Raw genomic sequence first — 14,574 nt, 5'->3', positions numbered from 1 at the left:
TATATATATATATATATATATATATATATATATATATATATATATATATATATATATATATATATATATATAAATTTGATTTATATGAAGATCAGGGAATGTACTTTGCCTCCTCTACATAAGGTGAATTTTGTCTTGAGCACAGCATTGAGTGATTATAATTTTCTGTGCATTCCTTGCTGTGATAAAGAAAAAAAGTGATGCATGAATTTACATTCACATTTAATCTTCTAGCAGATGCTTTTATCCAAAGCCACTTAAGTGCAAAAACAACATTCAAGCTTTAGATAAGGCATGTTTTTTCTATAGCACATTTCATATACAAGACAACTTTAAGTGCTTTACATAAAACATTGAAAGCATTACAGCAAAGTGCACAAGTCACATTGAAACGAGAATTACAAAGAGAAATAAAAAAAGAAAAATTCACTCAGTATGGTCGTCCAGAGGGACTAATCTCTCCCACTGGACCTTCTACTGTTTTATCTTCACATTTGCTGTTTCTGTTCCCCACCTGAATGGGCTCAACAGAAACCCAGAATTCCTTATTTAAAGTTATACTAAAACATCATCACAGTCAGTCCTGGTTCTGTAAATGAACAAAATTTCATTTATGCACATCTACGGATTTCAGTTCACTAGTTTCACCATGCTTAAGTAGCAACCCTGTCTGGAGAGATCAGGAGAGCCAGAAATTTTTAGTTCAATAAAAAGCAGTTTCTGAAATAGTCAGACCAGCACCTCTGGCATCAAAACATTTATGTTCAAAGTCACTTAAAGGTCCAATGTGTAAGAATTTCTGACATCTAGGGGTAATGATGGGCATAGCAATTACTCTGAATTGCCAAGCATATTTGGGAATGGATGGTGGTTGTCAGTGTCCTGGGGCCTCATTTATCAAACTGTGCGTAGCAAAGCAAACTACAGGTGGCGCACAAAAACTTTCAGATTCATAAAATCATGCTCACGCACGTCCCACGCCTGTTTCCGTTCATAAATCAGAATGAACTCTGAAGCGAGCGTACATGAGGGAGCGCCTTGCCACACCCTTGTGGTGGCCACAAAAGGTCAGTATAAATATTTATCATATCATTTCCATGATTACTCAGGAGGGGAAAAGAGGGAAGAAGCGGCTCTTTCCGGAATGTGAGACAGATCCTGATGGACCACATTGAAAAACGTAAAAAGGTTTTATTTGGTGGGCACGGCGTGGGCATTACCAGTGTCAGAAAGGCAGAGGAGGGCAGCAGGTGGCAGATGCTGTCAATGCCTTGTCAGAAGGCAAGACACGAGAAGCATTGGATGGTGTGGCTGGATCTGAGTCAGCAGGGCATCCGTTTCCAATGCGGGAGACCAAAGTTCAAACCACAGGGGTGAATCACTTTGAAGAAAAGCGTCTGCTAAATGACAGTACTGTTGTACGGTAATTTAGTCATTTGTTTTAATCTATAAAATAAATATGTACAGATACATCTGAGATTGGTACCAGATTATTTAGTGTTAAATAATATAAACACTCAGAGGAAGTCCTGCAGTTGCAGAGAGACACAATCACCGCTATTAACGAGGTGGCCAAGGAGGTGCGGGAAAAAAAGACAGTCTGGACAAAAATTAGGACAACAATTAAAATCATTGTGTAAGAATAAATAAAAACAAGGAAATCCACCTCTTGTGTGTTTCATAAGTGTCACTTCTAGACGCTCCAGCCTCCAGTCTGCATCCCGCTCTGAATGAATGAATGACCAAAGCTTACTTTTTGCATTCTTTTACTAAGTGGTACATGCTGGCAGCAGACTTTCCACCTTATTTATCTGAATGTATTTTATAACATGTAAGTTTTGTTTCACAATGACCAAACATATTTTAGTGGCTGAGGTTCTTATTAATATCATTTCCCTTTTTCTTGAAAATTCTATATTGTTTTTTTTTTTTGTTCTTGTTGTCGTTGTTTGTTTGTTTTTGTTTTTCCCAAGCATGCTCTCTTCTGAGTATTAATATTGAATGTGCCTCTTTATTCATTTTTCCAAATAGCTTTAATATATAACATGTTGTGTGAAAGTTAATAGTGGATTGTGCACAAATGTCTCACATTTCACATCATTTCCTTGATTTTATTCTGTACCGTTGGTGTCGCCGTTTCCCATTTTTCCCATCAAGTTTGATTTTTATAAATTCCAAAAGTTGACTATGATTGGCGTACACTGGTTTTGGTTCTTATGCCAGCTTGATAAATGAGGCCCCAGAACTCTTCCAGACATAAACTTGTTTTCATCTGTGAGTGGATCCAGTAGCCGTAGATGCAGTGATGACTTACCTAAAGGTAACTACTTCAAAAATGTGTACCGTCTACTTCTAAGTGCCTTTTAAGGTATTACTTATCCCAAACCCGGCTCTAGCACCTACTGTATCAAACAAAGCCAGTACAAAAGTTTTAAAGCTCTGACAGTTCTCACTGCACACATACAGTTGTTTGTCCATTCAGAGACATTGCAGTAAAAATGGTGGCACAAATATGGCAGCTGCCATGTATGTGGACCCACGGCAAGTAGATGTAAACGTCTCATTCAGAGAGAATAAAAACATAACAGTTAATTTAGTAAAGTAATTAGATACCAAATGAAACTGTTTTTAATGAAATGTAATTTTGTCATTGACCTTTGATTTTGCTACACACTGCACCTTTAAATTCAAATTGATTTGACTGATGATCAACTGAATATCTAAATTCTTCGTAATTACAAATGTATGCAATTATTGTGGCATTTATCTATCATGTTTCCGTGTTATTTCAGTTTGAGTAACAGGATTCTATATAAAACACTCTGTTTAAATATCAAATCCTTTCCCCGGTAGAGAGTAATTTCCAAAATACATTAGGTTTTTGTATAAGGTATCAAAATCGAATCATTATTGCCAATACCAGCCTAAACTGCACTTGGTATTGGATTGTAAAGGAAATCAATGATATCGCACATTACTAATGTGGAATCCGCCCAACCAAGGCGAAATCCGGGATATACAGGCTCAGTGAAGGTTGTGTGGACGGTGTAGAGGGGGGTGCGTGTGGCAGAGGAGATGCTGTAGAAGGATAGTGTACCTGCTGGCCAATCCAGGTAAACCCCTACTGTGTTGGAGCTGGGTGTAGCATTTACTGCAGTGCTCACATTTTTGTGCCAAATCCTGTAGTTATTTTCAGTGCAGCTAAGAACCCAGGAGGAGACATTCTTGCCCAAACAGCAGTTAGTACCCTCTCCCGTCCTGCATATCCCTCTGTAGGCCACTCCTATACATATTCTCCCACTCCACTCTACCTCCCAGTAGTAGCGCCCTATCAGTCCCTGTTCACACAACACCTGTCTCCAGTAGTTAAACCTGTCTGGATGATCGGGATATGACTGCTTGGTCCATCGTCTTGCTTTTCTGTTTCCCTCAGACAGAGAAAGATCTCTGTGTGCTGTGTTTGGGTCCAGAGTCAGTTTGATGCTGTCTGATAAATGAGATAAGAATAAGAATAAGAATAAGAATACTACATTGGAAAAAGAAAGCATCAAAAAGCTGTTTACTCACATTTCTTCGGACCAGGCTGGATCCAGAATTCTTCACAGTGTTCCACACTAAAACAAAATAAAAGATGAGAAGCTGTTAAAAAGAATTATAGTAGCGGTAGTATAGTAGATATACTAAACTTACAAAACCTCTATATGCCAACAAAACCTCTGACGGACCCTCCTCTCCAGCACCCCTGAATAGACCTTACCGGGGAGGCTGAGGAGTGTGATCCCCCTATTGTTGGAGCACACCCTGTGGTCCCCATTTTTGAAAAGGGGGACCACCACCCCAGTCTGCCAGTCCAGGGGAACTGTCCGTAATGTCCACGCGATGCTGCAGAGGCGTATCAGCCAAGACAGCCCTACAGCATCTAGAGCCCTAAGGAATTCTGGGCGGACCTCATCCACCCCTGGGCCCTGCCACTGAGGAGCTTTTTGACCACCTCAGCGACCTCACCCCCAGAGATGGGAGACCCAGCACCAGCTACCCCAGGCTCTGCTTCCTGATCGGAAGATGTGTTGGTGGGAGTGAGAAGGTTTTTGAAGTATTCCGTCCACCGCTCACAATGTCCTGAGTCGAGGTCAGCAGCCCCTTCCCCATGTACACTGTATTGACAGAGCACTGCTTTCCCCTCCTGAGCCGCCAGATGGTGGACCAGAATCTCCTCGAAGCCGTCCATAAGTCATTCTCCATGGCCTCTCCAAACTCCTCCCATGCCCGAGCTTTTGCTTTAGCGACCGCTGAAGCTGCGCTCCGCTTAGCTCGCTGATACCCATCAGCTGCCTCTGGAGCCCCACAGGCCAAAAAGGCCCAATAGGACTCCTTCTTCAGCTTGACAGCATCCCTTACTGCCGGAGTCCACCAATGAGTTTGGGGGTTACCGCCACGACAGGCCCCGACGACCTTACGGCCACAGCTACGGCTGGCCGCCTCAACAATAGAGGCATGGAACACAGACCACTCGGACTCAATGTCCCCCGCCTCACCTAAGACATGGTTGAAGCTCTGCCGGAGATGGGAGTTGAAACTCTTTCTGACAGGGGACAGATGTTCCCAGCAGACTCTCACAACACGCTTGGGTCTGCCAGCCTGACCGGCATCCTCTCCCACCATCTGAGCCAACCCACCACCAGGTGGTGATCAGTTGACAGCTCCGCCCCTCTCTTCACCCGAGTATCCATAACATGCAGCCGCAAGTCTGACGATACAACTACAAAGTCGATCATCGAACTGCGGCCTAGAGTGTCTTGGTGCCGAGTGCACATGTGGGCACTCTTATATCTGAACAAGGTGTTCGTTACGGACAGTCCATGACGAGCACAGAAGTCCAGCAACAAAACACCACTCGGATTCAGATCAGGGGGGCTGTCATGCCCCTCCAGTTCTTGCTGTCATTGCCCACGTGAGCATTGAAGTCCCCCAGCAGAACGAGGGAGTCCCTGGAAGGAGTGCTCTCCAACACCCACTCCAAGGACTCCAAAAAGGATGGATACTCTGAACTGCTGTTTGGTGCATAAGCACAAACAACAGTCAGGACCCGTCCCCCCACCTGAAGGCAGAGAGAGGCTACTCTTTTGCCCACCGGGGTAAACCCCCAATGTACAGGTGCCAAGTCAGGGGGCAATGAGCATGCCCACACCTGCTCTGCGCCTCTCACCAGGAGCAACTCCAGAATGGAAGAGGGTCCAGCCCCTCTCAAGGACAGTGGTGCCAGAGCCCAAGCTGTGCGTCGAGGTGAGTCCAACTATATCTATAGCCAGAACCGCTCAACCTTGCGCACCAGCTCAGGCTCCTTCACCGCCAGAGAGGTGACATTCCACTTCCCTAGAGCTAGCTTTTGCAGCTGAGGATCAAACTGCCAGGGTCCCCGCCTCTGTCAGCCGCCCAGCTTTCACTGCCCCGACCCCTATGGCCCCTTCTGCAGGTGGAAAGCCCACGGAAGGGGAGGCCCATGTCACCCTTTCGGGCTGAGCCTGACCAGGCCCCATGGGCAAAGGCCTGGCCACCAAGCGCTCGCCTCGTTGCCCCACCTCCAGGCCTGGCTCCAGAGGGGCGCCCCGGTGACCCACGTCCGGGCAAGGGAAACCCTGGTCCTTGCCTGGTCATCATCATAGGGATGATTTGAGCCACACTTCATCTGGTCCCTCCCCTAGACACCTGTTTGCCATGGGTGACCCTACCAGGGGCACGAAGCCCCCAACAGCATAGCCGCTAGGATCGTCAGGATGCACAATCTTCTCCACCACGATAAGGTGGCAGCTCAGGGAGGAGAAAGAAAAAAAAAATAGCTGTGATGATCTTCCATCAATGAAGCTCAAGCTGACCTTAATTTCTTCAGACTGCAGCATGGGTCCTCCACCAGAGCCATTAGGCCTGAGTTTCCTGGGTTATTATAGGTCAGGTCAAGCTCTCTCAGGCTAGATGACTTCAACACAGAAGCTAAGACATTGCAGCCCTTTTCTGTCACTCTGCACATCGACAAACTAAAACAAAAAAAGCACAAAACATTTCAACCAGCTGATCTTTACAAAATGACAGCAATAATTAGGTGAACTAAAATGATGGGGACTTACATGAGTATCTCCAATTTGCAGTAAGGACTCACAAGACCAGAAGATAACTTTTCAACTCCGTCATCCTGAAGATCATTGTCAGTGAGATCCAACTCTCCCAGCTGGCCAGAAGCAGTACTGAATATTGATTTTAGGGTGTCAGAGCTGTGCTGTGTTAGGCTGCAGCTCTTCAGTCTAAACAAAAACAACAAAATGCTGAAACTGATTACAAGTATAGTTTGATTTTGTGAAGTGAAACAGGCTGAATTTTCACCTAAGTGTCTTCAGTGCGCTATTCTTAAGTCCATCAGAGAGTTTTATTAGTCCGTTGTCTGTCAGATTGTTGTTGCTTAGGTCCAGCTCTCTAAGTTGGGATGAGCTGATGCCATGTGACAGCATTTTACAGGAGGCCACAGTGAGGTTACATGCATTTAACCTGCAGCAGGAAAGGTAGCATAAGAAAGGATATGAATGCAATGAGAAAAAAATCCCCTCCTGTTGTCCAGCTTCTGCTTAAATGTCACCATTAACTTCTACAGTGATGTTTCATCAAGAGTTGAGTCATTATCTAATGTTTATTTCCCCATACCCAAAATAATCACTTACTTTGCTATACGAGCTGTTTTCACAACAGGCAGCAGCCTGAGAAGACCCTCCTCTGACCTGGTGTATTTGCTCAGTTCAAACACTGTCAGCTCCTCTTCTGAGGTCAGTAACACAAAGACCAGAGTGGCCCATTGGCCTGGTGAAAGGCTGGTTTTACTTAGGCTGCCTGAGCTTATGAAGCTCTGAATCTCCTCTACAAGAGAGTCATCGTTTAGCTCATTCAGACAGTGAAAGAGATTTAGGCACCTGTCTACGGACTTGCTGGCTCTGATTTTCTTCTTTATGTTTTTAATGATTTTATCTCTTGTCCTTTGGTGTGTTCTGTTGCTAGTCATAAGGCTTTTCAGCAGCGTCTGATTGGACTCCAGAGACATGCCCAAAAGGAAGCGCAGAAAGATGTCAAAATGCCCATTTTCACTTCCCATAGCCTTTTCCACTGCTGCTTTGTAGAGGATGAGCTCTGATGATTTTCTAAACAGGACGTATGGGTGCCACTTTTTCACCAGGACATTGCTGTTATTGTTGTTGAAAGTAAGGAAGACGTACAAAGCAGCAAAGAACTCATGAATGGTCAGATGCACAAAGCAGAACATCTTCTCTTCACACAGGGTCATCTCCTGATTGAAGACCTCAGTATAGACTCCAGAGAATGTGAAGTCCTGCGTGACATTGATACCATTAGAGGTGAGGTCTCTCTCATAGAAAATCAAGTGACAGTTCTTGAGCTCCTTGAAAGCCAGTTTGCCAAGTGCCAGGAGATTATCTCTCACACATTTAGCATTTGAATCCCTGCTTTCTGGCAGCCTGTTCTTCATTTTTTCCACACATAAGGACAAGAACTGGATGTACATTTGTGTGAGAGTCTTTGGTGTGTCCTTACTGTCTTTCAATGCCAGCTTCTTCTCAAGAACACTTGCTGCCATCCAGCAGAAGACTGGTATGTGGCACATGATGTGGAGAGTCCGGCAAGATTTCACATGTGCGATTACCCGCTTTGCTAAGCTCTCGTCAGCAATGTTCTTCATGAAGTATTCTTCTTTTTGAAGGTTGTTGAACCCTCGTACCTCAGTAATCAGGTCAATGTGTTTTAAAGGGATCTGACTGGAAGCTATGGGGCGAGACGTGATCCAAACAAGAGCCAAAGGAAGCAAATTTCCCCTGATGAGGTTGGTAAGAATTACAGCAATCATGGTTTTCTGTGTCATATCTGACATTATTTCGGTTTTCTGGAAGCTCAAAGAGAGGCGACTCTCATCTAGACCATCCAGAATGAAAAGCATTTTCTTTCCGCCATTAGTAAAGATTTCTTTGCCTTTTATTTCAGGGAAAAAGACACAGAGAAGCTCCTCTAGGCTGAAGGTTTTCTCCCTCATCAAATTCAGCTCTCGAAAAGAAAGAGGAAATACAAACTCTAGGTCTGTGTTTGCCTTCTCCTCTGCCCAGTCTAGAGCAAATTTATTGACTGATACAGTTTTTCCAATTCCAGCGATTCCTCTTGTGAGCACAGTTCTGATGCGGTAGTCTCGTCCAGGTTGTGGAGCAAAGAGGTCATTGCAGTGGATGGGTTTCTCCTGTTTCAAATGGATTTCAAATGCCATCTCAATCTGTGTCACTTCATGCTCTTTACTGACTTCTCCACATCCTCCTTCAGTGATGTAGAGCTCTGTGTAGATCTTATTTAGAGATGTTTTATTTACATCCTTCAATATCTCTTCATGCCAATGACTGAACTTCATCTTCAGAGCAGCTTTCAGTTTCTGTTGACATTCTGTCTTCTCATCATCTGAGGGAAACATTGCATTGAAATATTAAGGTTTTTGTGTACTGAGCAACTTTGTTCTTGTTCTATAAGCTTTAAATACCACATTGCTGTATAGTAAGAAGTACTTACTTTGGGGCTGCAGAGTACCACAGTTGCCTGTATTATCTTGATTTGAGATGTATTTTGATTGATCATTTGACCCTGCAAAAAAAAAAAAAAAAAAAAAAAAAAAAACTGAATTCCTTATTTTATTTATTTATTTTTGCAGGTCCTGATACTATTTAACAAATTTCATCCATGTCAGTCAATGTAGTTGGCAGGGCTATTTAATGGTAGAATTTATAATTTATAATTAATAGAATTATATTATAACGTATCCAACATATTTACATGTGACTGACTCCAGGGTGAGACTTATCACCCATGCCAAATTTGATGGAGATCAGAGGACAGTTGGACTGGATCAGAGGTACGAAACAGTGTTATTATTATCATGGTGTTGGACCATTATTCGAGAATTATTCGTTAGTTTTGGCAAACAATCTTGAGCTTTGTACTGTGGCATCATTAAAAATGTTTGATATGTTGGGAAGCACTTTCAAATGTGTGGTGTTAGTTGTTGAGGGGCAGGATTTTACAGTAAAAAGAAGTTACTTCCTGTTGTGAGTGGGCAGGGCTTATACCTAGAAAGAATGTAGGGACATAAATCTGTTTAGGGCTGTACCCTGATTAAGCATTGTAAGTTAGTTTGTGATCGGAGTGATTTATAGTGATTTATGATGCCACAGCATTATATCAAAATCCACCATGTCACCATGGACATGCCCTTTTTCACCATAAATCATTAACTTCTTTTCTGCTCTCTAACCAAATTTGGAACTGGTTGTGTCTAAAACGTCAGAGAAATTGGTCTTTGAGTAAAAATATGACTTCCTGTCACCAGTGGGTGGAGCTAATGCATGTGTAAATATTGACATGTATATGTGTTCAGGGTCAAATTAACATGATACGTGAAATTAGGTGCAGATATATTGTGTTATGTGACAGTTATATCAGTTTCGTGTTTCATGGCAAGACATAAAACTTTGAGGCTCTGCCCCTGTTGTACGCCAACTCCTTTCAGAAATTTTTGGATCATTTTTAATCAAGGGTACCTTGATTAAATACTAATACTTGGTGGCAGTATGATGAAATCTCTAGGAGTTTGTTCAAATGCGACATTAGTAAATCGCCAAAATGGCGAGTTTGAATCAAAATGGCTGACTTACTGTTGTGTTTACGTCATCACTCTAAGAGGATTTTCCACCCTGGCAAGTAGAATGTGTAACAAATTTCATAAGATTGATGAGGTGCAGTGACAGGGCTGCCACAATAGGTGGCGTTGTAATCAATTTTGCCCCAACATGCACAACATGTAGTTTTGGGGCATGTTCAGGCCCACCAAAAGGCAACTCATTTGTCATATAAACATTCTAAAAGGATAACGATAAACATTTTCATTTCAATTGGCCATCATCTTTGGTGCTCGGGCCTAATAATTACACACACTTATTCCACTTTTTTCATTTTTGGCTGCTCTCTTCAGGCTTCACCATAGCAAATCCTTTACTTTTGGTCCTGTACTTTTTAATCTGAATCTTACCCTTTGTTGGTGTCATTAGGAGACATTTCCACAGTTATGCTAATGACACGCAGCTTTACATGGTCATGGCTTTGATGACCCTGGGCCTATTGATACCCTTTTAAATTGTATATCTTATATTAACCCTTTGATGCATAGTGTCCACTACAGAGGACACATATTTAAAGGCTGTTTTTAAATGTATGCATGGGTGTGGATCGTACATTAGCAACTTCATTGGACATTAGTGAGTTGCCATGTATGAAGAATAAATACATTTGATATGGTATATATACATACATTGTAATTACCATGTTTGCCTCAGTGATAAACAGGACAAGAAAATGATACTGTTGTTTTTATAGAAAATTTATATTATATTAATATGACAAGATATTTTATAAATATTTTCATAGATCAAATAGAAAAATCAATACAATGAGTAAAAGTTAAAATAAGATTAAAATACAGGACAAACATCAATGTGCATGTCTGTAGAAGTAAAATATTTTATTTGAAAAAATGTGGTACTGTTTTGTAATAATTCATGCACCAGATGATTTAAACACATGGCAGAAAACATTTTACAGCTAAAGCAGGAAGTCCGAGGCTTTAGTTACTGTTAATGAAGCTCAGAGAGGGAAACTGGCAGTACATCTACAATGACTCACTTAGAATCCGTCTAAAACTGTAAAGAATCTTGGTGTTGTGTTTGAAACTAATCTTAATTTTCAGCAACACATTGGAAATGAAACTAAGATTGTTTTTTATCATCTTAAAGATATCACTAGAGTACAACACTTTCTCCGAATTTGATGCAAAGACACTTTTACAAGCTTTTATTATTTCCAGAATTGATTATTATAATACTCTGCTTTCTGGGCTCCCAAAAGAAACCTATTGAACACCTGCAGCTAATCCAGAACGTGACTACACAGGTTCTAAGACCAGAAAGAGAGCACATATAACACCTGTTTTAAAGTCTCTGCACTGGCTTCAGTTCTAGTTTAGGATGGATTTAAGATTATTTTACAGAGACAACTGCTGAACTCAATAGTGGTCGGCTTTGAATCTTCTCCTTTCCCTTAAAAGTAGTGCAATTATTCATGAATATCATAAAAACTGCACGTGGATGTTGTCACTTCTATTGTACACTGTATGCCTGTAAATGTATTTACCTTGACTGCTTGATATGATCCTGATGTTGATGTTTCCGATGGTGGAACCATTAATAGGAAGGGCGACCAAATTACTGCTACTCTGAGCAGTTAAGTTTGGCTGGTGAACCACAGCCTGTGTCGGAGAAATGAACTCTGACAGAAACCACAAAACCAAACTTCAATGTCTGTTACAAAAACACGGCACAGTTATCATGTGAAAATGAAGTTGATTTACTGTATACAGCTTTCTATCAAGCCATTTTATCTCAATAATCTGAGTCCAATTTTTCAACCCAAAAAAGATACTCGCCATCTTTACCTCGAGAAATTTTATCTGCTTCATCAGCAAAAGCTTGTTGCATTTTTCCAATGCATGTCATTAAAGGAGTTTGTCATCTCAACCTGTGGGTTTTGAGTATTTTACTTAAAATAATCACACCGGTGGTCATGTAAACTACATAAATCAATACAATAATGCAAGTGATTCAAAAGATAAAGAGAACGCTTACCCTCTTCAACAATAAATGATGTATATAAGACGCTAGTTTCCTGTCGCAGCAGTGATGAAAAAAAGAGGAAGTTGTTGTATCTTTTCTGTGCAGATTTCCGTTATGTGTAGGTTGATTGACTAAACCTCAGCTCTTTCATTTGCATTGCTACTACAATATGAAACTAGTTCAATCAGAAACATCTTGTAAAGACTAAAGCATGCTGATTTTAAAAAGAGCACTTCTGTGCATTAAACCAGTCTGATACACAACAAACAATGTTTGACTTAAACTGGATGTCACCTCCCCCTGTTATATATGTCTTTTCTTGATATTGCGAAGCACCTGACTTGTTGGATGTGGGGTTGGTTTTGTCTGTTGTGCACTGGATACTGTGTGAAACTGAATTGCCTTTTAAGCATGAATAAAGTTGACTGAACTGAAATGAACCAAAATAGAATCATCATTAAAATCATAAAATACACCAATGTTAAATATTACTTTTTTATTTCACTTTTGCTAAGTAACAAACTTGTTATTGACCCATTCAATAACAAAACAAGTGAGAGTTAAATCCAATAATTAGACTGCAGCACTGGTGAATTGTGGTGATTTGAGCATTTCAAATAATATGAGTCCCAAAGGTTTTGAAAAAGAAAACAAAACAAATAATAATAAAAAAAAAAAACAAGAGAAAAAACAAGAGTAACGGAGTAGGTGGTGCAAAGAAAAAGTTACACAATTGTCACATAAAACTAGTAATTCAGAGGGGGAACATGAACATGCATTAAAAGGTGTTAAGTTTTCCGTAATTCAGATAGATTCTAAACATCTTGGATCTTTGTAGGGGTCTTAAAGGGTCCTTCCATTTTTCCAGCATTCATGTTTTGTTTTACCCTGTACCACCTCAGCAGTGCTGTCCTGAGTCTCTGTCCAAGGATAGTTGATGCTGTATTCTCGGTTTTCAGAATGCAGCTAGAGGGCGCCTGCGATGAGCCAGAATATTGGGGTCTAGCACCACAGAGCCTAGAGATGAAACCAAAGTAAAACACATTCAAGCACGAAACTGTTGTTTGAAACTGTGAGTTTTCAGACCATAAGTCCATATTAACATTTTAACATCACACAGTTGTTGCAGATTTGTCAGTTGCACATCCATGATGAGAATCTCACATTTTCCTCCACAATATTGTACCACCAGCTGCCTTGACCATTGAAACAAGGCTGATAAATGCATAATTTAATGTTGTTTCCACCTAATTCTAGCTTACCATTCTAATGTTGCAGCTGAAATTAAAACGTCAGACCAGACAACATTTTCCCATTTACTGTCCACTTGTTGGTGAGCCTGTGTGAATTGTATCCTTGGTTTCCTGTTCTTAGCTGACAGAAGCAGCACCTATTGTAATATTCTGCTGCTACAACCCATGTGTTTCATGTAATCTGACCAGAGATGCTATTCTGCATACTTTTCTTAAAGAGTGGTTTGTGCGTGAAGGAAATATGTGAGCACAGATACTGCGAAAAGTTGTTCTCTTTTAATCTTAAGTAGAATTTTATTTATTAAAAAAAAACATGAAGAGCAAAATTTCATAACAAATCCAAACACAGAGATAAGTCTGACATTGCTACAACTTTATTTTTCTACTCATAAAATGTTTGTGTGTGTCTACTCTATTATGAGTCAAGAAAAAACTGTGATTATTTCAGCTGCTATTCTTATGTACCCATTTACCTACTGAGTATTGAAAATTATTTTCATGCCGATGTACCAAATTAAATCCTCCTGGACCGGTATCAGCTTTGTAAGGTACTAGCCCATAACTGCTGAAACTTTGTGAACACTGAAACGATTCTGAGTTTTTCTGAACAGAAGATGCTGGGTGAGTTTGAGAAAGTGCCTGAAAAAAGTGCAGTCACTCCATTTTTATTCTTACCTTTGTAGCTACAGAGAGCCCTGCCAGTCAGAGCCTCTAATGTGGATTTCAGTTACAAAACTATCCAACGTGTAACTAAAGTAACGGTCAACAGTGTTAAGTAATCATTCTCATATATTTGTGATAAATGTACTGCATTCAGAAGCAGTCCTACTTTTCTGGAAGATCAAGTACATCTTAAACATAAACATCATGTGGATACTTTGTCATTTCTAAGTAAAATGCTGCTTTCTGTATTGAATGACCACTGTTGTGCAAACAGTCAGAGTTGATGAAGTACTGATGAAGACTTTACTGGAACTTCCAGGCAAATGACACTCAGAGGATGATATTTTATATACTACAGTTTGACAGTGTGCTTAAAAATGCAATCAAATATAAAATGTTGAAAAGATTAGAAAAAATAAAAAAATTCTACATGTTTGATGAATATCTCAAAATTATTATTATTATTATTATTATTATTATTATTATTTTGTACCCTATTTAAAGAGTACATTTTTGTATTGTTAAGTTAGGGTACAAGCTTCCCAACAGAGGTACAATCCTGGTCTTATTAATGTAGACTAGAACTAGAAGGGTACAAATATATACCCTCTGTTAGAGGTGCACCAGAAGTACCCTTGAGGGTACCACCCCAGTGACAAGCCATTGTACCCCTAAAGCAAGGGTGTCCCGCTCCAAACCTCGAGGGCCACAATTCTTCAGGTTTTTAATGCATCCTTGCTCCAACACACCTGACTCACATGAATGAGTCATTGTGCAGAACTTCATAGGCTGTTGGATCTATTTCATTTGAGTTATTGGAGCAGGGACACATTGAAAACATGCAGCAGAGTGGCCCTTGTGGACGGACTTTAGACACCCTTGTCCAAAAGGTACAAATTGGTACTTTTTTC

At 40.7% G+C, this 14,574-nt stretch overlaps 1 protein-coding gene across 1 annotated transcript; it reads right to left on the bottom strand.

The window, feature by feature from the left end:
- Window positions 1-152: 152 nt before the first annotated feature.
- Window positions 153-11,798, bottom strand: LOC121632388 (NLR family CARD domain-containing protein 3-like). The gene is made up of 10 exons (XM_041973851.1): window positions 11,760-11,798; window positions 11,570-11,652; window positions 11,269-11,403; window positions 8,599-8,670; window positions 6,708-8,490; window positions 6,376-6,537; window positions 6,123-6,296; window positions 5,874-6,032; window positions 3,568-3,614; window positions 153-3,487 (listed from the first exon to the last, which is right to left on the bottom strand). Exons 2-10 carry the CDS (start codon window positions 11,628-11,630, stop codon window positions 2,925-2,927), a joined length of 3,156 nt encoding a protein of 1,051 aa, XP_041829785.1. The 5' UTR covers window positions 11,631-11,652; window positions 11,760-11,798; the 3' UTR covers window positions 153-2,924.
- Window positions 11,799-14,574: the final 2,776 nt, after the last annotated feature.

This window comes from Melanotaenia boesemani, chromosome 21 (assembly GCF_017639745.1).
Source record: "Melanotaenia boesemani isolate fMelBoe1 chromosome 21, fMelBoe1.pri, whole genome shotgun sequence".
In the NCBI taxonomy this organism is placed as follows: domain Eukaryota; kingdom Metazoa; phylum Chordata; class Actinopteri; order Atheriniformes; family Melanotaeniidae; genus Melanotaenia; species Melanotaenia boesemani.
This window is presented reverse-complemented; position numbering and strand designations above follow the sequence as displayed.